The 22489-nt window shown below is 50.9% G+C and overlaps 2 protein-coding genes across 2 annotated transcripts; both read left to right on the plus strand.

Annotated features, from left to right (window-relative positions):
- Positions 1-3449: 3449 nt before the first annotated feature.
- LOC131590705 (uncharacterized) lies at positions 3450-5937 on the plus strand. The gene is made up of 2 exons (XM_058860970.1): positions 3450-4016; positions 4774-5937. Exons 1-2 carry the CDS (start codon positions 3695-3697, stop codon positions 5733-5735), a joined length of 1284 nt encoding a protein of 427 aa, XP_058716953.1. The 5' UTR covers positions 3450-3694; the 3' UTR covers positions 5736-5937.
- Positions 5938-9660: 3723 nt separating this feature from the next.
- Positions 9661-13602, plus strand: LOC131590680 (olfactory receptor 14A16-like). The gene is made up of 3 exons (XM_058860943.1): positions 9661-9681; positions 11891-12667; positions 13567-13602. The coding sequence occupies exons 1-3, from the start codon at positions 9661-9663 to the stop codon at positions 13600-13602; spliced, it is 834 nt and encodes a 277-aa protein (XP_058716926.1).
- The last annotated feature ends 8887 nt before the right edge of the window (positions 13603-22489 follow it).

A 22489-nucleotide genomic window follows, 5' to 3' on the forward strand; every position in this document is an offset into this window, starting at 1 on the left:
GTCCTTCCAAGTTCAACCCCTTCCTCCCTAACTCCTCCCCTTCCCCCTACCATAGTTCCTCCCACTACCCCTCGAGAAGTTCCTCCTCCTCAGGGGTGGGTCCTGACAACACCACTCCCCCAAGCCACTCCCTTTCCGGTTACCGCTCCGCCCCTTTACCCCCCTACTCAGTTGGTCCTCCAGTCCCGCCCCTTCCGGCTCCTGGTTCCCACGCTCCCCCTTCCGGTTCCCACGCTCCAACATCCGGTTCCCACGCTTTGGGAATCGGGGGAGCTGGGCCTGAGAACCAGAACCCGGAACTGGTAAATATCCCCCTTGCTGCACCAGTGACTTTTCGTGGGAGGGGAGGGCGATCCTGAGAATGGGAAGCCTTCTCATTCCAAACAAAGAGGGAGCTGTGCAAGGCACAGAAGGAGTTTGGGAGGAGTAGCGAGTATTTTAAAGGGTTATTAAAGGCTACCTTCTCAGCAAACGAAATGGTTCCCCATGATCTAAAGGAGTTGTTTTCCTGTCTCCTTTCCTCAGCCGATTTCAGGCTGTGGAAACAGGGATGGAAGAGATCATTGGAAACCATCCTTCCAGAGCTTTTGCACAGTAATGAAACTGCGGATGACGCAGATGGAGTCCCTCTAACTTTGGAACACTTGTGCGGTGAAGGGGATTGGGATAAACCGGAAGAGCAGGCCAAGGTGTTGCCCCGGACTGTGATAAAAAAAATCATGGAAACTGCTGAGAAGGTATTTTATACCTTGCCTGAGGAGGGACCCCAAGTTAATTTTGATGAGTATTTACCAGCTCCCAGATGAGCCCTTCAATAAATTTGTTGATAGATTACAGAAGCAGGTAGAAAGACAAGTTGAAAAGGCGGAGCTCCAGGAACAGCTGGTGTTAGAAGTGGCAAAGGCGAACACCAACGAGCTTTGCCGTCAAATCATCTTCAGCCTGCCGCTCTATCCTACCCTGACGCTGGACACCCTGATTGAAGCATGCACCAAGAAAGCTCCAATGACAGGGATGTCCAGGGCCATACCACCGCCGACATCGAGGAGGATACCAACCGCAGCCGTGACGCAGTCAATGCCAGTAACACCAGCGCGTCCACCACTGCATTGTTATCGCTGCGGACAACCAGGGCACATGGCTAGGGATTGCCCAGCAGCACACCCTAGCCAAGGGAGCAACTTGGGGGCGAGGGCAAAAGAAGGTTCAATAAAAAAAAACTAGGGGAGCGGCGCGAACCTGCCCCGCGCGATGCTACAAATGGGGCAGGTCTCGCGGAGGAGGGGGGCTCACATTCCCAGGCTTGGACAATCTACCGGACACGACATTTGATAACCGTGAGAGACATCCTTTTTCGGTCCCAGCACTGGACAGTAGTTGCTGTGGACCCACTGGAGGGAAACCGGATGGACAACAGACACGTGTGTAAGTACATCGCCATCGGGGACACAAAGCATACACCCCCAGAAATCGAGATCTCCCCGATCACCTTCCCGGGTGGTCCAGAGGATCTCATTCTTTTGGTGCGTTGCAATCACCCACCATACTTCCTTCCCAAAGGCCACATCATCGCCCAGTACATCCCTATCCCTGAAGGAATCCCAGTAGATGACCATGCACCAGGCATCTACTGGGCAGAGGTGGTGGGAGAAAACAAACCTATAGTTGACTGCAGTGTCAAGCAAGGTGCCGAGTTAATCAACATGAAAGGTCTGCTTGACACGGGGGCAGATGTGACGATCATCCCCGAAAGGAGATGGCCGTCACATTGGGAGTTGCAACCCGTGGCTGGCAAAATACAGGGTATAGGGGGTACCCAATTGGCACAAATCTCAAAGAGCGTAGTGCAAATTATGGGGCCGGATGGGCAATTGGCAAATTTACGCCCATTCGTTGTGGATTTCCAGGTTCCCTTGTGGGGGAGGGACCTTATGTCACAATGGGGGGTAAAAATAGAAATCCCAAAAACCCCTCGGGATTTTTGATAGCGGCCACTGTAGAGCGCCCTTTCCAAAAGTTAGATTGGACCACTGATGAAGCTATTTGGATTGATCAGTGGCCGCTTCGAAAAGACAAATTAAAGGCGCTCAACGAACTCGTGGAGGAGCAACTAGCGAAAGGAAATATAGTTGAGACCACGAGCCCTTGGAATTCCCCGGTCTTTGTCATCCGAAAGCCGGGGAAAGACAAGTGGCGACTCCTCCATGACCTTCGGGCTATTAATAAAGTCATTGTTGACATGGGGCCCCTCCAACCAGGGATGCCTACCCCGACTATGCTCCCCCGAAATTGGAATTTGGCCGTTATTGATATTAAAGATTGCTTTTTCCAGATTCCCCTACACCCTGAAGATGCCCCGCGGTTTGCCTTCTCGGTTCCAACCCTTAACCGAGAAGCCCCAATGAGGAGATTCCACTGGCGGGTATTGCCCCAGGGCATGAAGAACTCACCCACTATCTGCCAGTGGTATGTCGCCTCATTGCTGTCCCCTTTGCGCGCCGAAATGGGGGAGGTCATCATCCATCATTACATGGATGATGTCCTGGTATGCGCCCCCCATGACTATCTATTTACGCAATCGCTTGACCGAGTGGTTAACATTCTAACATCTGCAGGTTTTCAGCTCCAGGAGGACAAGGTTCAGAGGATGCCGCCCTGGAAGTATCTGGGTCTGCGGAATGCTGAGCGGACCATTGTGCCGCAGAAATTGGCTATTAACAGCAATCCGAAAACCTTGGCAGACCTCCATTCACTGTGTGGGACCTTGAACTGGGTCAGGCCTTGGCTGGGCCTCACTACTGAAGACCTAGCCCCCCTCTTTGTGCTTTTGAAGGGGGAGAAGGAGCTTAGTTCTCCCAGGACCCTGACCCCAGAAGCGAAGAAAGCCCTGGAGAAGGTAGAAGATGCCCTGGCGGAGAGACAGGCGCATCGGTATGAACCGACCCTACCATTCGAGTTTATAGTGTTAGGAAAGATGCCACATCTACATGGGATGATTTTCCAATGGGACCAAGGCTCTAAGGATCCCCTCTTGATAATAGAGTGGGTGTTCTTGAGTCATCAGAGGTCCAAAAGTGTCACCCGGCCACAGGAACTGATGGCTCAGCTCATCGGGAGAGCTCGGGCTAGGCTTAGGGAGATGGCCGGGTGTGATTTTGCATGCATTCGATTACCAGTCAGCTTGTCTCGAGACAAAGTGTCCCCAGATAAGCTGACCAAAGAAATGTTCAATCAATTGCTTCGGGAAAATGAGATCCTCCAAATTGCATTTGACAGCTATGAAGGACAAGTCTCCGTCCATGCCCCTGCCCACAAATTTTTCAATTCCAAATTCAATGCAATTCCAAAAGCAGTGCGGAGCAGGAAGCCCCTCAAAGCCTTGACTGTGTTCACTGACGCATCCGGGGCATCTCACAGGTCTGTAGTGCCTTGGTGAGATCCCGAGACTCAGCAATGGGAAACAGATGTTAAGTATGTGGAGGGATCTCCACAGGTTGCTGAGTTAGATGCAGTTGTCAGGGCCTTTGAGAGGTTTTCTGAACCTTTCAATCTAATAACAGATTCGGCTTATGTAGCAGGGGTGGTCGCAAGGGCTGAGCATGCAGCCCTGAAGGAGGTCTCAAACCCAAAGCTGTTTGAGTTGCTTTCTGCATTGATTTACACTGTTTCCCACAGAAAGCAACCTTTTTTTGTAATGCATGTGAGGTCACACACGGACCTCCCTGGCCCGGTGGCCGAAGGGAATCGGATAGCCGATTCCCTCGCCACCCCTGTTTCAATGGCTCAACTCCCCGATCTGTTCCAACAAGCCAAGCTGAGTCACCAAATGTTCCATCAAAATGTGCCTGGTCTGGTCCGCCAATTCCACCTGCGGCGGGATCAGGCCAGAGCCATTGTGGCCACATGCCCACACTGCCAGACCACCGCCATGCCCTCCCTGGGATCGGGAGTCAACCCTCGAGGCCTGGGGAGCTGTGAAGTGTGGCAAATGGATGTGACGCACATCCCCGAGTTTGGTAGGCTTCGGTTTGTACATGTCTCCATCGATACTTTCTCAGGCGCGGTCTTTGCTTCTGCCCACACAGGGGAGAAAGCCGAGCATGTCTGCAAACATCTCATGTAGGCTTTCTCTGTGCTGGGGGTCCCCAAAGAACTCAAAACAGACAACGGCCCAGCATATGCCTCCAGGAAACTGGAGGAATTCCTGCAAGAGTGGGGAGTAGAACACAAAAGAGGCATCCCACACTCCCCCACCGGCCAAGCGGTTGTTGAGCGAGCCCACCAATCGCTCAAACGTGTCTTAGCTCATCAGAAAGGGACGATGAGAGGCTGCACGCCTCATGAGAGATTATGTAAAGCGTTGTTTACCATCAACTTTTTGAATTGCAGTGACCAGGATCCCAACCCTCCAGTGGCCCGGCACTTCCAGTCCACCAGCAACTACAGGCTACAACATTGCCCTCCAGTGCTGGTCCGAGACCCAGAGACCCAAAAGGTCCTGGGTCCGTTCGATCTGGTGACCTGGGGGCGAGGCTACGCTTGCGTTTCCTCGCCCCAGGGACTAAGGTGGATCCCACAAAAGTGGGTGAAGCCTTATGTCCCAAAACATCCTACCAGGCCACCAGACGAAAAAGAAAAAGAGCGTCGTGTCCATGCAAGCCACCCCGATGACCCCTGAAAGCGATGAGGAGGAGGAAGATCTCGAATTCCCTTTTCCTTTTAATGAACTGCTCCCCTATTATGTTAAATAAAAGCGTTCATTTTTCGTTTCAGAGAGCCATCCGAAAATGACGGCAGCGAGTCTTACCCTGAACATCGCACTCCTGGTTCTACTGGTGGCCCAGGCAGCCGCGTGGATTGTGCCCCAACCCAAACAAAATGTTTGGGTAATGTTGGTGAAGTCTCTGCAGAGGGATGAGTTATGTTTGTCCACCGGAGCAGCGGGAAATCCAATGACCACCTGCCTGGTGGGGATCCCATTAAAGCCAGAGGAGTACCCAGAATCCCTGATGGAATTAGTGAAAGAGGCCAACAAAGGTAGGCCAGCTCAGCGAGTGGTCCGCTCCCTTCCATCTTATAAGGTAAAGAAACCCGTCCAGAATCCCCTCCTCCTTTGGAGGGACTGGCAGGCTTACCTAGAGCGGGCCGTCGCTGAGCCTCAAGAATTTGATTTATTAAACTCTTCTCTGGCACCCTTTTGCGTTCAGTTCCGTTACTACCCAGATAATCCTTCCCTATATCCAAAAATGATCCAGGATAACAAAAAATTCCAGGCAGCTGCGTGGTGCAAGAACATCGCACACGTGAAAATGCCTTCCACACTAGATTCTCGCCCTCTTAAGCTGCCGAAAGGAATGTTCCTGATATGTGGAGACCGGGCATGGGCTGGCATCCCCTCTCGCCTTCTCGGAGGGCCATGTACCTTAGGCCAGTTGTCCCTGTTTTCCCCCAATGCAACCCAAATTGAAAATTGGACACCAAAAAATAATTCGGCTATCAAGAAGCGCAGTCTGGAAAACCTAGACCCGGACTGTGATTCCGAAATCTTTCATTGGAGCAAGCCAAAACGGGTGGCAGTGTCCGTGTTTTTACCATGGTTGGCCGCTGCTCAAGCCCTGGGTGAATTAGGCCAGTTCGAGTGTTGGGTAGTTAAACAGGCCAATTTAACGTCAACTGCGCTAGGCGACCTCCTCGAAGACGAGGAAATAACCAGGCGGGCCACTCTACAAAACTGAGCAGCCATCGATTTCCTACTGCTCCTCCATAACCATGATTGCAGAGACTTCGAGGGGCTCTGCTGCTTGAACCTTACCAGCCGGAGCCCCGACATTCGAAAGACCATCTCCGAGATGAAGGGCATGATCCACCAGATTCATCAGGAAACCGGCGACTGGGTCACCAACTTGTTCTCAGGATTGGGTGTGTCCGGATGGCTCTCCTCCATTATTTGAACTGTGTTATGGGTTGTTTTTGTCATTTTTATAGTTTTGGCTGCTTTCACAGTGTTAAAAAGATGTTTAGTTCAGTCCATCTTACATCTTGTATCCCCCCCACCTCAAGTCAATTATGTTACTTCACATCCTCCTCCTCCACCCTCTCCCTCCGCAAAATGGTTCACTGTACCCTCTACTCCCCCAGACCTTGCATCCCCCTCTTCTTGAAAAAGAAAGGGGGAGATGTTGCCGCCTGTTCGTTTGATGTTTGTTTGATGTTGTTAAGTTCAAGTTGGTTCGCCCCAGTTGCTCCCCTGTTTTCCCTGAATGGTTTGTCCCCGGTTCTCAATCATTGTAAGCCCCTCCCCTTTTTCCAGAGTGTTCCCCATCCATCACCTTTATCCTACCCCCAAGCCCTATCAGTCAATGTAAACCCCACCTTTTGTTCTAGTCCTTTCCCTGCTCATCACCCTTTCCTCGATGCCCCATTGCTTGTACAATTGCCGCCCCTCCCCTGCGTCCTTACCATTGGTCCTTAATATTGTATTCCACTCCCCCAACTTCTCCCTCACGATCTTCCCATTGGTTGATGTTCTGACCGCCCACTGTCCTTATAACCTGACGCACAGAGGTGCTCGAGGAGTCTCGGCTCAGACCTCTTCCCTGCAGTCCCAGCCCTGTCCCTTGTCATCGCTCCCTTGCCCTTATAATAAACTTGTTCCTGGGAATTTGGAAGAAACTGAGTCCTCTCAGATCCTTTCGCCACGACCGCTGACACCCTGAGAGCTACAGAGCCCGGTGTATGTACAGCTCTGGAGGTTCCACGCTGGGAAACATAGTCCCCACGTGGTTCCCCACTCCTGGCACTGCCATCGGCCAACAGCTAGCCAGAACACCAGTGGCCTGAGAGCGGGCGGTGTCAGGAGGGTACAAAGCATCAGCTAATCAGAGATATCCTGGGCAGGGTAAAAGGCAGGGTTCACAAAATCATCATCCAATGAGGGAGGTAGGGGGGGAAAATTGGGTCACATGGACTAACATCAAAGTCACATGGACTAACTAATCCCCTAAACATCGAAGTTTAGGGGATTTCTGAAGTGGAATTCCAAGCATGCGGTGGGTCTAAGGTAGAATTTACAGGTGACTCAGGGTAGATTGACAATGTGCTGTGGGAGGGTCTCATTTGGACCAAACCTTCAACTTGGGCAATAACAGAACAGACCATGAACAAGAAACACACTGCAACAACCACCCTTTGTCCTGTTGTGGCAGGCCCCACTAAAACCTTTGTCCACCGTTGCATTTCCAATGAGCCGGGTTTCCATGGCAATTGCCAGGACAGGTGACCCAGGTGTGGTGTCCCAGGGAGGGTTGCCATGGAAACAGGTGGCAGCACTGACCCTTTCTGTCTGGCTGAGCTGACCTTTGGCCCTGGCAGTGGCGTTTGCTGCTGGTTCCACGACGCCTGAGCAGCCAGCGCGGCACAGGGCAGGTGGCCGTGGCACAAGCCCCCAGCAAGGGATCCCCTCTGGCTCTGGGCAGTGACAGCAGCCCTGAGCAAAGGGCTGGCACAGTGGGGTCAGTGCAGTGTCCATGGCAACAGCCCCTTGCAATGGCCCAGTGCAGGTTGGGATGATAATCCACCCTCACAGCTGGCCCAGGGCAGCTCTGCAGTGCCCTTCCCCACAGCCTGGCTGCACAGAAGCACTTCCAGGGCTCTCTGCATTTCCCTTCCCTCACTCTTGGCTCACTCACACACCTCCCAACCACCCACTTGGTGCTTTCAGCTGCAAGGAGTTCAAAGCTTGTCTGTCCTTCAGAAGCTGCTCTAATTCTGCCTTCAGCCAACTCTGGGTTTGTGTTTATTGCAGAACTCCCTGTGTGTCTGAAACATTCCTTGCCTGGTTCTGCCTTGGGGAAGGGGAACCTCCTTGGTGGCACCTTGGGCTGGCACACACTTGAGGAGGGTGTCTGTTTGCCATGGGGAAACTCAGCAGTTTTAGGTTGCTAAAATAAAAGAAGAAAACCCCTCTTTGCCTGAGTGCTGCCAGTTCTCTGAGCAAAGCAGGTCCCAGGTGAGCGAGGAGAGACAGGATGGGGCTGGGGAAGGTGGAGCAAGGTTGTCCACACTGGGTCAGACCTCAAGGCACAGCTTCTCTGACCTGGCCAGACCTCCTTAGGAGAGACCCTGGATCAATATCCATCACTGAATGCTGCAATCACCTCTGCTCTAAAGAGAACAGGAATAAAAGACACCCTTTAAAATAGGAATACATATTTCTTAGAAGCTCTTTGAAGTATTTCTCCATAACTATTGCAGGGAATTTTCCTAAGAAGTGCACCAGACCAGAGGGAAATCAAGGCACAGCCATGGTTTTTTAGGACTTGCCTGATCCTAATGAGCCCCGTGGTGCATTTGGAGATGAGCTCTGGAACCTCAGGGCCTGAGAGGAGATTATTGCACAAACCTTTCCAGGAGCCAAAGTCAGAGGAAACACCCAAAGTTTCTCCAAGCATTAATGGGTACCACTGAGGTCCATCCCCAATTCAGGCTCCTCATGAACTCCTTGAAGGAGAGAACTGGAGGCCAGGATTGCACAGAAACCTCTCAGAGACTCAGTGTGGAAAGGAAAATCCAAAGTAGCTGAAAAAGCCCTGAGTATCTCAAAGTATTGATGAGCCCCACTGAGTGTCAATGCAAAGCTCCCCAGGGACTCATTAAAGCAGATAATTGGGGCCATGATGGCACAAACTTCTCAGAGACTCAGTGTGGGAAGGAAAAAGGAAAGTACCTTAAGAACCTGAAGTACCTTGAAGCATTAATGAGCCCCACTGAGTGTTGTTACTGACAAAGCCTCTCAAGGGACTAATTACAGCAGATCATTGGAGGCCAGGATTGCACAAACTCTCAAAGACTCCAAGACAAAAGCCAAAGTCCTTTGAAAAAGCTGCAGTTGCTGGGAGCATGAAGGAGCCCCCCAGGGCCATTCCTGAGCAAGGCTCCCCAGGGACTCCTTCCAGCAGATCCCTGAGGCCACTGGCATGTGGGCTAGGGGGGATGCTGAGGGCAGGCCAAGGGGGTGACAGTGGCCAGCCTTGCTGGGGCTGTGCCAGGAGGCCCCAGGGCCTCAGGACAAGGTGTCTCCTCACAGCTCTTGGTGGCACAGAGGCTGCTGTGGCCCAGGGCACCAAGACTTGGCTTCTCTTTGTCCCCACCTGTCATCAGTGCCTGCAGTTCTCTGCTCTGCCTGGGGCCTGGGGACACTTTCTCAGTCATGTCCCTCAGTGGGACCCATTAAAAGTAAAAGAAACTTTGGATTTCCATTCTGACTTGGAGTTCTTGAGAAGTTTCTTCCCCTCCCTCTCAGGGACTGATGTTCAGGGCCTCAGCACAAAGCCCCAAGAGGCTCATTAAAGTCCTGCTGCTGTGTCTGTGCTGCTGAGCTGGGCCTGGCTCCTGGCACAGAGGGCAATCCTGGAAACCAAGAAGAGCTTCAAAAGCACATTTCTCTTGCTGAGCAGCTCTTCTGCCAGCCCAGCAGGGCTGGGGCACTGCCTGCAGCCACCCCGGGCACAGCCCAGAGGCACAGAGAGCTTCAATCAGTCAGGGCTGGGAAGGTGCTGAGAAGTGCCTGGGGCAGAATCACTGCCAGCCCTTGACACAGGAAGCCTCTGGCTGCAGGACAATGCAGCTGCAGCTCCTGCAGGCATCTCCTCAAGCTGGAACATGCCAGTGCCTCCAGACTCTGTGAGTACATTCTCTGCCTGTCCCTTGTGTAGAGCAGCCAGGGGTGCCCAGGGCTGTCCTGCAGAGCAGGGTCCTGCAGCCCAGGGCGCTGTGCTGGGGCAGGGACTCTGCTGCCTGCCAGGGACAGCTCTCAGCCGGCCCGGGGAGCTGCTCCCAGCGCTGGGGAGAAGCTGTGGGGGGAAGGAGCCACCCTGAGCAGGGCAGGGGCTGCTGCTGAGAGGGGCTGTGTGGGGCAGGGCTGCTCCCAGCTCCAGACCTGCCTGGACACAGCTCCGGAGGACACTTCCCAAAGGAAGGTGAGACTGGGATTGCTGTAAAGATCAGGAGATTTCCTGAGACTGTTTTCAATTTCTTTCTTTAAGCAGGGTGGGAAAGTTGTAATGATGAAAAAAGGATTTTTACTTTTTATATATTTTTAATATATTTTTAGATCTGTCAACTATTATTATATAGTTATAAAACCATGATCCTTAAGTAACTCTATTAAACTACTATTATATACTTCTATAACTATTATCTTGATTTAGCTCTAGTACATTTCCTAACCTTTCTCTTAGATTTTAGAACAATAAACTGACCCTCTAAATAGATTTCTGAAATACTATATAGTCTTATCATCAGAAAGAGGAGCTACTAGAAGAACATTTTGGTTTTTAACCAGAATGTGAGCGGTCATAACAAAAAGTGGGGCAAAGAAACCCTTGGACCTACTCCAGTGGGTTGAGTGAGGGGTGTGTAATTGGGGCAATGGATCTCCTATTGAATGTTTCTGTTAAATATCCTAATTAATCAACCTTCATAAATTGTTGAAATAAGGGCCCGGGTGTGCCACATCCCCACTGGGACACCTGGAAGCTTCCAATGAAACTGGTTTTTACTCTACTGTTCTAACACTGTTGCAAAAGGTTTTTGTTTTTGTTTTTTTTCTCTTTTGATTATAGACAACAGGGTGATGAGAGAAGCAGAAGAGGAATTGTAATCCCAGAGTCACAGAACATTCTGAGTTGAAAGGGACACACCAGGATTATCAAAGTAATGTTGGAACATTTACAGAGATGCCAGAATTGTAACTTTGGGTGCTCAGTCTCTCTGCTGGGAGCCTCCTAAATGGCCTGAATGCACTGCTCTGCTATTGTCATTGTTACCTGGGGCTCTCAGGGAGCCTCTGGCATCTGCAGCAGCTGAGTCAGGCCCTGCCCTTGGGATTGCTGCCAGGCAGGTGTGTCCATGGGAATGGGGTGTCCCAGCTTCCCTGTGACCTGTGGGGCTGTGGGCAATGCAGTCCATGGGAAAGGGGAATGAGCTGAGTCCCCTCCCTGAGATCCCATCACGGGCACACCTGGGGATCTCCTTGCTGTGTCCTTCCAAGCTCTGAGCTGCCCTCCTGGCTGCAAATCTGTGCCAGAGCCTCTTGGAGTTCCCTGAATGTCCCACAGGGAAGGGCAGAGATGTCACAGCTGAGGAAATGCTGTTGGCTTTGCCAAGGGACCCGTGAGTGTCCTTGGCAGAGGAGGGTGCTGAGACCTTGCCCAGAGACCTTTAGAGAGGGTGAGACATTCAGGGATCCCTCTGCCCCGGGCAGGGTCTGGTTTATGCCAGGGTGACACGGGAGTGTGATTGTGCTCTGATTCCAGCCGAAGGTGCAAACCCAGAGCAGTTGGGAACAAGCCCATCCAGCCCCTCACCTTCCCTAAGCCACAGGGAATCCTTTGCCTCTCACATCTCTCAGTGGTAAACTCTGAGTGCAGCAGAAATGCTGGGGATTTCTGACCTCAGAGAACCAGAAATGATGTGTGGGCAGGAAAACAATTCCTAAAACCATCTCCTGCAGTACTTTAGAATTGTGTGTGCAGATGCTACCAAGCCCTTCTGCATTAGGAGTGATTCCCCTGACATATCCTGAATTTCCAGCCTTGTCCCTCTGCCACATGGCCACAAACCCAGGGCAGCAGGGCAGGGATGGCTCCTGGAGAGCCCCCAGGCACAGGCCTGGCTGCTCCTGGCACACCCAGCACAGCTGGAGCTCAGGCAGGGACCTGGGTGAAGGTTTCCCCAGAGCAGGAACAAAGGTGAGTCCCAGCCTCTCCTGACTTGTCACTGTCCTTTTTCTTCATGAACAGGTCCCCATGTGCAGCCACAGCAAATGTCCAACAGCAGCTCCATCAGCCACTTCCTGCTGCTGGCATTGGCAGACACGCGGCAGCTGCAGCTCCTGCACTTCTGCCTCTTCCTGGGCATCTCCCTGGCTGCCCTCCTGGGCAACATCCTCATCATCAGTGCCATAGCCTGCAGCCACCACCTGCACAGCCCCATGTTCTTCTTCCTGCTCAACCTGGCCCTCAGCGACCTGGGCTCCATCTGCACCACTGTGCCCAAAGCCATGCACAATTCCCTCTGGGACACCAGAGACATCTCCTATTCAGGATGTGCTGCACAGATCTTTATCTTTCTGTTCTTTATCTCAGCAGAGTTTTATCTCCTGACCATCATGTGCTATGATCGCTACGTGTCCATCTGCAAACCCCTGCACTACGAGACCCTCCTGGGCAGCAGAGCTTGTGCCCCCATGGCAGCAGCTGCCTGGGCCAGTGCCTTTCTCAGTGCTCTCATGCACACAGCCAATACAATTTCCCTCCCCCTGTGCCATGGCAATGCCCTAGACCAGTTCTTCTGTGAAATTCCACAGATCTTAAAGCTCTCCTGCTCAAATTCCTATACTAGAGAACTTGGGCTCATTGCTGTTAGTGCGTGTTTGCTACTTGGCTGTTTTGTGTTCATTGTTTTCTCCTATGTGCAGATCTTCAGGGCCGTGCTGAGGATCCCCTCTGAGCAGGGACGGCACAAAGCCTTTTCCACCTGCCTCCCTCACCTGGCCGTGGTCTCCCTCTTCCTCAGCACTGCCTCATTTGCACACCTGAAGCCCCCCTCCATCTCCTCCCCATCCCTGGATCTGGCAGTGTCAGTTCTGTACTCAGTGGTGGCTCCAGCCCTGAACCCCCTCATCTACAGCCTGAGGAACCAGGAGCTCAAGGCTGCAGTGTGGACACTGATGACCGGAAAACTTCAAAAACATTAAACTGCTGGCCAGTTTCTGCAAATCACTTGTAATAAAAGTAATCTTTGATACTTCTTGTTCGTTTCCTTTTGGAGGTTTTCTTTCTTTTCCCTTTTCAATCTTGTCCACAAAGAAATGTCATTGTGCCATTTCTCATTTTGTTTCTCTCCACCTTCCCTGTGACCACAGACTGTGTCATTGAGGGGCTGCGCTCTTGGTGGCTTTAAAGGAACTAAAGGGTCTCCCAGCAAAGTTTTCTCCAGAGATCTCCCTTTTGTTCCCTTCTCTGGAGCTGCAGCAGCAATGTCTGTATGCAGAGCTTGGGGCAAGTCAGTGGTGGCACTGAAGCTCTGCTCCTGCTGGCCACACCATTCCTGATCCAGGCCAGGGGCCATTGACCTCCTTGGCCACCTGGGCACACTGCTGGCTCATGTCCAGCCTGCTGTCTGTCAGTGCCCCAGGTCCCTTTCTGCCTGGCTGCTGTCCCTCCACTCTGTCCCCAGCCTGGAGCACTGCAGGGGTTGTTGTGGCCAAAGTGCAGGACCTGGCACTTGGACTTGTTAAACCTCACCTTGTTTGGTTTGGGCCCTGGATCCAGCCTGTCCAGGTCCCTGTGCAGAGCTCTCCTACCCTGCAGCACATCAACACTCCCAGCCAACTTGGTGTCACCACGGTTCCATGGGGCCCTAGAGTGTCACAATGGTCTCAGTGATTCCATGAGGCCTCCCAGAGTCACAATGTCCCTTTGGTTCCATGGTACCCCTTGGTGTCACAAAATCCCTTGGATCCTTGGGCCCCACAGTGTCACAATGGTGCCTTGGTCCCCCAAGGCCCCGCAGTGTCACAGTGGATCCTTGGTTCCATGAGGTCTCACAGTGCAGCAATGCTCTCCTTGGTTCCACACTGTCACCACTGGGCCTCTTGGTCCCAAGGGCACCATGGTGTCAAACATGTTTCCTTCATTCCATGAGTCCCTGAGGTGTAACACTGGCCCCTTGGTTCCATGGAGCCCTGCAGTGTCCCAATGGCCCCACCATGACACGAGGTCCTGCTCTGTTGCAATGCTCTGCATGGTTCCACAAGGCCCTGCAGTGTCACAGGGGCCTCTTGATTCCATGAGCCCAAGAAAGAGGTGGCCTCTGGAATAGTAAAATTGATCAACAACCTCCAAGTGGCTGAGGATCCCTCATCATCACAACAGGAATGAACAGAATTGGGCACAGATTTCTGGCTGTCCCAGCTTTGGGATGGGCCCTGGGCTTGGAGCAGGAGCAGCTCTTGAGGGCCCCAAGGCCGGGGCTGTGGTGCTGGCCTGGGCAGATGGGATGGCAAGAGGGGCTGCAGAGCTCTCAGCACGTCAGGGAGAGGAGAGCAGGGCACCCAGGGAGCCTCCTTTTCCCTTGGCCAAGCACCTTCCCCCATGGCTGGGGCTGAGGCCTCTCTGAGCTGCAGCTGCTGCTGTGCCCTGCAGAGGGGCTGAGGCCGTGGGGCAGTGCCCAGAGCAGCCTGCCCTGAGCAGAGCTGTGGGGCCAGAGCCGGCTGGGCTGTGCTGGGGAGAGGCCCTGGCTGCTGCCGAGAGCTCAGGGCAGCTGGGACAGCTGGGAGGGAGCTGGGCTGGGCTCAGAGAGCCTGCCAGAGAAGCCAGCAGTGTCCATCTCAGCCTGGGTGAGCGTGCAGGACTCGCTGGTTCCATGTGGCCTCACAGTGTCACAATGGCGCCTTGGTTCCTTGAGGCTGTGAAGTGAATTAATGGTCTCTCCATGGTTCCATGAGTCCCAGCAATGTCACAGTGGTCTCCATGATTCCATGGTGCCCCACAGTGTCACAATGGTCCCTTGGTTCCATGGGGCCCTGTGCTGGTGCATTCCCCCCTCCCCTTCTCAGGCCGCCCTGCCAGCTGAGAAATGCTCCTTGGGCCTGGGCCTTGGCCAACAGCCCCTGGGCTCAGCTCCTCTGCAGCTCATCAGAAACACTGTCTGCTCCCAGGCACTGCTGCTGCCAACCAGCTCCTGCTTGCTTCAGGAGCAGCCCTGGGAACTGTTTCTGTTCCCTCTGTGGCACAACATCCCTGTTCTCAGCCTTGCAAAGAAAGCTGTTGATGCCAAGTGCGGCCAGGATGAAACATTGCCGTGCCTGAAGCCCCTCTCTTGGGGCCCTACAAACAGCGCTCCAAAAGGAGCCCCTTGCAGCTCTCCTGGCCCAGCCACCTCCCTCTGAGCGGGGCCTCTGCGAGCCGGGAACTCTCCCGTTTGCTGCACTCGGGGCATTCCTGAACAACGACGGAGCCTGGGCCGATCCCCGCACTCCTCCAGGCTCAGCCCCTCACCCGCTGGGGAGATGCCAAAGCATCCACAGGGAGCATTTCCCTGCCCTGCAGGGGAATTTCTCACAGCTGCCTTGCACTGCCTCTTTGTGTCTGTGTGCACACACCAGCGCTGTGCCCTGGCAAATGTGGCAGAAATGGTGCTCTCAGAGGGGCTGGAGTGCCCTGGAGATCTGAGTCAGTCAGGCCTGTGAGTGAGGGTAAGTCAGCAGGTATAAACTAAGTTAAATGCTGCTAAGAATGGTTCTCTTGTTATGTTGTCACATTTAATAGAAGTTATAAGTTATGTTTAATAACGTTAAGTGTTTTTCCACTGCTAAATCATGAAGTCATAGGTTATAAGTTAGTATAAATACTGTAAAGTGCTGATCTTTTGTTAAACTGTGAAGTTGAAGGTATCAATTAAGGTTAAGGTATAGGTTAAGTCCTGTTAAATTTGAGCTCTGTTAAGCTTTTAGGCCGTATTCCTTTCATCCTTGCCCTCACTGTCCTCTTGTCACACACACACACACACACACACACACACACACACACACACACACACACACACAGGGACAGTTCTGGGTTCATTTCTGGTTGGATTGCCTGAATTTTGTTTGGTTTTGTTGTTGCTTTGTTTCCTTGCTGTGCCTGAAGTGTCCAGTCAGGACCAGAGTGACTCTTGCCAAGGAACTTTGTGTTGCTGTCACTTAATATTAAATCTGGTTTTTGCTGCTCCCTTGCTGGGGATTTTTCAAGCGCTCTCAAGCCCTCGTTGGTGACAGGGTGAAGGAGCCCTGGCCCAGGCTCTGGCCCTGGGGGACACAGGGATGCTGCCGGGGGGTCCCTGTCCCCCTGTCCCACCCCCACGGCCCCAGCCCCGTCCCTGTGTCAGGCTCTGGGGTGGATCTGATGGAACATCCTCTGGGGGAGGCTGCGGCACCAGGGGTGGGGGAACGCGGGGGGACAGGGGACCCCGCTGTGCAGGAGCAGTGTTGGACTTCTCTGGGGGGAACTGTGAGGGGGGCTGGGGTGGAGTGACCTCCCCAGTGACCTCACATTGTCCCCTGTGATGTCACTGTCGTGGTTTTAAACCAGTAACTAACAAAAAAATTACTTATTTATTGCTGTGAGATATGGATTAGAACAAGAGCAAAACAGGCATAAAACTTAAAAGGAATAAAGAAAGTTTATTGACAAACTACAGTAATAAGAACACCAGAATAAACTTCCAGAAAAACCTTTTTATCCCTTATCTACCCACTATTCTCTTGTTCACATGACAACAGAGACAAAAACTTTGGAACTTTGGTGGTTAAAACAGTCCCAATTTCTGCTACAGTCTTTTCACCAGTCTCTGTAGAGAAACAGAAGTTTCTTCCTGTTAATTTATGGAGTTTCTCACAAGAAAACTATTTTTGTTATAGTTTTCCATTGCTCTGATGTTAGCTTCCCAGAACTGCTGTTAACTGTTCACTCCTCCCATTCCACATCACTCTGAGGTGTGCTATGGGCCATGAATCTAGGGATGGCATTTTAAGGATGAGTTATTCAAAAGCAAAAGTCGTCTTCATCTGTTTCTGTGAGCTTCACCAGAAAACAGTTTTTCTCATTGCCCCCCAAGGCTTCAAATTTTTGCTTCACTGTTTCCAGCACTTCACTATATCACAATCACTCTACTTTTTACTCAAAATTTTCACTTTGAACACTCTATTCCTCCCTATATACGGTCATGAATTAAAGGAGTTCTTTCAAGACTTTATTGTCCATCTCCATAGTTTTAACAGAAAAATATTTCAGCTTAATTAAAGCATCTTCTTAATTCTCTACCTTTCCTGAAGCTTCTTTTCTTTCTTGTCAAGTGGTAGTTTATAAAGTCTCTTTTCATGTTGATCACTCTCTTTTTCCTTTTCTGGATAAAAAAAAAATTAATCTGCAAGTCTCATCTGGGTAATGAAAAGTTTAAAATCTTGCCCAGGCTTTGTAGATGGTTCTGTGACCTCTGCTGGTGCAGGAGCTGGAGCCGTCTGCGATAGAAAATTCCTCATGGCTGCTCTGGAGAGTGTAGTCGCCGCCCCAGCCCACTGCAGGTCCAGAGCCTCTCTCCTTCTTCACTCGGCAGTCTCTAGTAAATTTAGTTACAGCAAAACCTGCAGCCGAGCCAGAGCTCGGCCCGGCCTGGCCCGGCCAGAGCCTGGGGAAAACTTTCCGCAGGCCCCATCTCCCGGCCGGGAGCCGCTGGGCCCAGCCCAGCCCCTGCCCGGCCGCATGGCCTGGGCAGGGAACGGGAGGCCTGGAGCTCCGCCACCCTTCACAGCCAGGAAACAAAGAGAACCCAAGTCCCCTGTCCTTACATCTTAAGGTAGGGTACATGAGTTGATCTCCCTTTTCAATGGTTACAATTGCTGTCAATTCCCAGTAATGACCAATAATTGGTCAGGAGAAGAGACTCCTTTCAGTCCCCAGCAACTTTAACTTCCTTAGCTCTCACAACTACCTTAAAGGTAATGTCACCTCACGACAGTCACACAGACACCTGTGATGTCACAGAGCCTCCTGTGATGTCACACAGACACCAGGGATGTCACAGAGCCCCCTGTGATGTCACAGCCCACCCTGGGCAGCCCTTGTGATGTCACAGAGCCAACTCTGGTATGTCATCCTGTGATGTCATACAGCTGTGCTGTGATGTCACAGAAGACTGTGATGTCACAAAGACACCAGATATTGTCACAGTCTACTGTGATGTCACAACCTGCTCTATGATGTTACACAGTGACACTCTGATGTCACAAACCACTCTCTGATGTCACAGAGCCACCCTCTATGATGGCAGAGTGTGCTCTATGGTCTCACACCCTCCTCTGTGATGTCACAGCCAGCTCTGTGATGTCACAACCCCATCAGTGATGTCACTCAGCCCTCTTTGTGATGTCAGAGAACACACTTTGATCTCACAGCCAGGTCTGTGATGTCATACAGCCATGCCACGATGTCACAGCCTGCTCTGTGATGTCATATATCTAATGTCTAATGTCACAGTCCTCTCTGTGATGTCCCAGCCTGCTCTGTGATGTCACAGAATCCCCTCTATGATGCTGTAGCTGCTCAGTGACCTCACACAACAAACTCTGGGATGTCCCAGCCCCATCTGTGACCTCACACAACCCACTCTGAGCTGTCACACAGCCCCTTTCTGACATCCCAGCTGCTCTGGGGCTCCAGGACACAGCCCCAGAGGTGCCACTGTGACACAGCCCCCTCTGGGACATCGCACAGCCCCTGCCAGTGCTGAGCCCCTGGGAGCTCTGTCTGGGCCTGCTCGTGTCCCTGAGCTGCCCTGGCAGGGCCCCAGCCCTGCTGGGCTGTGCTCAGGAGCTGCTCCTGGCCAGAGCTGTCTCTCTGCAGCGCTGCCCTTGCCAGGAGCTGCCTCTGGGCCAGGAGCCCAGCCCAGCTCAGCAGCACAGACACAGCACCAGCACTTTCATCACCCTCTCGGGCCTTTGGGGCTCTTTGCATCACACTCAGTCCCTCAGAGTGTGCTCCAGAAACTTCTCAAGAGCTCCAAGTCAGATGGAAACACTGAAGTTTCTTGTAGTTGAAATGAGAGACACGAGTGAGAAAGCGTCCCCAGGTTCCAGGCAGAGCAGAACACTGGAGGCCCTGATGGCAGCTGGGGACAAGCAAGGGAAAGGTGTCTGTGGTGCTGAACAAAGCTGGATGTGTTTCAGGAATGCCAAGGGCCAAGGGCTGAGCCCCAGCCCCTGGCAAGGCAGATGCTGTCCCTCCCTCATTGCTCAGGGCTCTTCCCGGGCCACTGGCATGTGGGGATGTGCAATGCCAAGGGCAGCACCATGGGGCGGCCCCTGCCAGGCTGCTGAGCAGGGACAAGGAGGCAATGAGGCCCCAGGGCTGCCAGGGTCACTTGTCCCCTGCTGGCCTCAGGCCCAGGGCCAGCAGCCATGGCCAAAGGGCTGCACAAGTTGCCTCTGGCAGGGCCTTTCAGCTGCTGCCCATCCCTGTGCCCTCTCCAGCCCAGGCTGTCCTACGGTGTCCATGCCCTGTGCCTCTGTCCCTGCAGGCTGTTGTCATCCCCTGCCTGCTCCACCTCGCTGGGCCCTTCCTTTGCTGACATCCCAGATCCCACAAAAATATCCACAAATGTCCACAAAATTAAAGAAAAATCCCACAAAATTCCCTAAATCTCCTCAATATCCCAGAAAATACAAGAACCATCTCACAAAATGATTACCAATTTCCACAAAAACCAAGAAAAATCCCTCAAAATTCTTCAAGTCTTTTCCAAATCCCACAAAATTCTCGAATATCACCACAAAATTCCAGAAAAATCCCACAAATTTCCCTAGATCTTCTCAAAACCCAACTAAATTCCTGCAACATCTCACAAAATCTCCAACATTTCCCACAAAATCTAAGAATAATTCCTCAAAACTCTTCAAGTCTCCTCCGAATCCCACAAAATCCCACAAAAATCCCACAAAATAAAAGAAAAATCCATCAAAATCTCCTCAATATCACACAAAATTTTAGAGAAGCCCAACAAAATTCCAGAAAAATCCCACAAAATTCCCTAAATTTTCTCAAAACTCTACCAAATTCCAGCAACATCCACAAAGTGTCCACCAATGTCCACAAAATTTCACAAAAATTCCACAAAATTCCAGTAAAATCTGATGAAATTGTTTGCGTTCAGGAACACACATCATCACAGAATGATTATATGAAGGTGCTTTATTGAAGAGCTCTGGGGGTCAGGGGTACACAGACCCAAATCTGACCCATCTTGGGTTTGAGCTGAACATGTTTTATACTCTATCATTATACAACTTACATATTAATTATTAAGCTTACGTTGTTCTATTGTATGCATTGTTTTTACCCAAACATGAATTTCTCCTGTTCCCCCCTCAAACACCGTAACATTGTTGCTCATGTTCTTTAAACAATAATTATATCTAATCACATCTAACAATTCTATCATTTATCATACATTGATTACACAGGTGAAGTTTTACCTGATCTTTAGCAAGCTCAAGGCCTAACATTTCCCACGGCCTACTCTTCCCGAGCTTGCCAAGCCGAAATTCTTTCCGAGTTCCTGAATTTCCTAAGATTTTAAAACCTTTTACTATCATTCCCCCTTTTGAAAGCATTTTCACTTCACTATAAGTGCAAATGTTTTCACTTGATACAGTCCTTTGTTTCTGAGTTTACACTCGATGTTCTTCGAATCCTTGATTGATGTAAACGCTGTCCTGGATGCTGTCAGGAACTGGAGAACCAGAAGATGGTGGGGGTGGATCTCGTCTCAGTGCCTTTATTATTTTCTGGTTCCAGGACGTTTTCTTCTGTATTTCTCCCTTGAAGATGCTGTAAACTAACCAAATTGCTAAGAATATAATCAGTAAGATTACCACACTCTCAATGATAGATTTAATCCATGAACTCACATTCCACCCTAACCCTTTGAAGATTTTGCCTAACCAACTTGTAGTCAAATCCTTTTTCTCTTCCTGTGCTTTGTGCTCTATTTGTTGCAACTGATTGATGTCATATTCTACATCTGCAGTTACATTTGGGATGTGGACACAGCAATGATCAATCCATCCCTTTAAAAACCCACACACTCCATGCTCTTTCAGGAGTAGTAAATTGTAATTGTATGTTTAGTTCTTTAAATCTTTCCCAGGTCACTCTTGCTAATTTATCTGCCTGACCTGTAGGTTTGTACAACATTTCTTTATTCTGATAGTTTACTATAGGTCCGAGGAAAGACTCCAGGGCCCACCCAAATTTCACTCTACTGGAGGGTTCTTTCCAAGTGTCATCCTGATTCTGTTCCTATCCTAATCTTCCCTAGCTATGCCTCTGTCTTGCCACTGAGTTGATTTTAAGCAGATTTCACATTTTGACATTACTGATTTTGCCATTGTTAGCATCCGTACCCAGATTAATTTTTGTTTCCTCCATTTTACCAATGCCTCTGCACCCCAGTGACATTTGCTATGTTTAATTTATAGAATTTCTCTCATTATCAAGGGGTTTAACACTATTTGTCTTTGTGCAGTTACATACCACTCTTCTGAATTCTTTTGTGCATTTAGCAAATGTCCCAATTTCTCATCTTCTATGGAATATTTTGGTTTTGGAGGCAAATTAAATTGAGATACATTAACTTTTAGAGATATCAATGCCATTGTTCTTTGCACTTTTCGAGCAATCTGTTGAGCTGTCCAGTCTGCTTTCCGATTTTCTTCACAAATTTTGGAGTTTCCTGATTGGTGTCCTTTGCAGTGCATAATTGCTACTTGTTCAGGTTTTTGTATTACTTTTCTCAATTGCAGGACTGCATCTTGATGTTTAATGTGTGTACCTTGAGAAGACAGCAGTCTTCTTTCTTTCCACAGTACTCTGTGGACATGCACTACTCCAAAGCACACTTTGAGCCAGTCCAGATGTTTACCCTTTTCCCTTTACTCAATTCTAGTGCTCTGCTTAAGGCAACCAGTTCTGGCCTCTGGCCAGATGGATTTGCTGATAATGCTTTTGCCTCCACCATTGTACTGACTGTTGTTACCGCATATCCAGCGTATCTGGTCCTGTTCTCCACCAAGCTGCTTCCATCTGTCAATAGCTCTCACTCTGCTTGCTCCAGTGGGATGTCTTTCAGGTCTTCTCTTGCCAAATAGGTGTCCTCTATTCCTTCTACACAGTCATGCTCTAATGGACCTTCTTCAGTTGTGGTATCTAGGAACAAAGCTGGATTCAAGAGGTCAGTTGTCTCTAGTGTGACATCATCCTGCCCAGTCAGGATTACCTGGAATTTCATCATCCTGCTTGGAGATAGCCAATGGCCCCTCTTTTGTTCTAAAACAGTGCTCACCATGTGTGGCACATAGACATCTATGTGTCTCCCCATCGTGAGTTTCCTGGCTTCTTGTGTCAGCATCACGCTGGCTGCAACTGCCCGCAGGCATGAAGGCCATCCAGCACTCACCTTGTCAAGCTGTTTGGAAAAGCAGCCTACCGGCCTTTCCCAGCTTCCCAAACCTTGGGAGTGCTACTCCCAGTGCTAGGTGGAGTCTTTCATGCACAAACAGCTGGAAATCTTTGGACAAATCTGGCAATCCTAACGCCGGAGCAGTTGTCAATGCCTCCTTCAGTTTGAGGAAGGCCTCCTTCTGTGCTCTGCCCCAGGTAAACGGCTGCGTCTTCTGGGCCTCATCCAGGGCTTTTGCAATTAGTCCATAGTCCATGATCCACAGGCAGCACCACCCTGTCATCCCAAGGAAGACTCGCAGCTCATGCAGGTTCTGGGGTTCTGCAATAGCACAAAGAGCTTGAATACAATTAGTACCCAGCTTACATTGCCCTTGTGAGATTTCACATCCCAGGCAAATCACAGTCTGCCAGGCAATTTGTGCCTTTTC

Source organism: Poecile atricapillus, chromosome 34, assembly GCF_030490865.1.
Source record: "Poecile atricapillus isolate bPoeAtr1 chromosome 34, bPoeAtr1.hap1, whole genome shotgun sequence".
In the NCBI taxonomy this organism is placed as follows: domain Eukaryota; kingdom Metazoa; phylum Chordata; class Aves; order Passeriformes; family Paridae; genus Poecile; species Poecile atricapillus.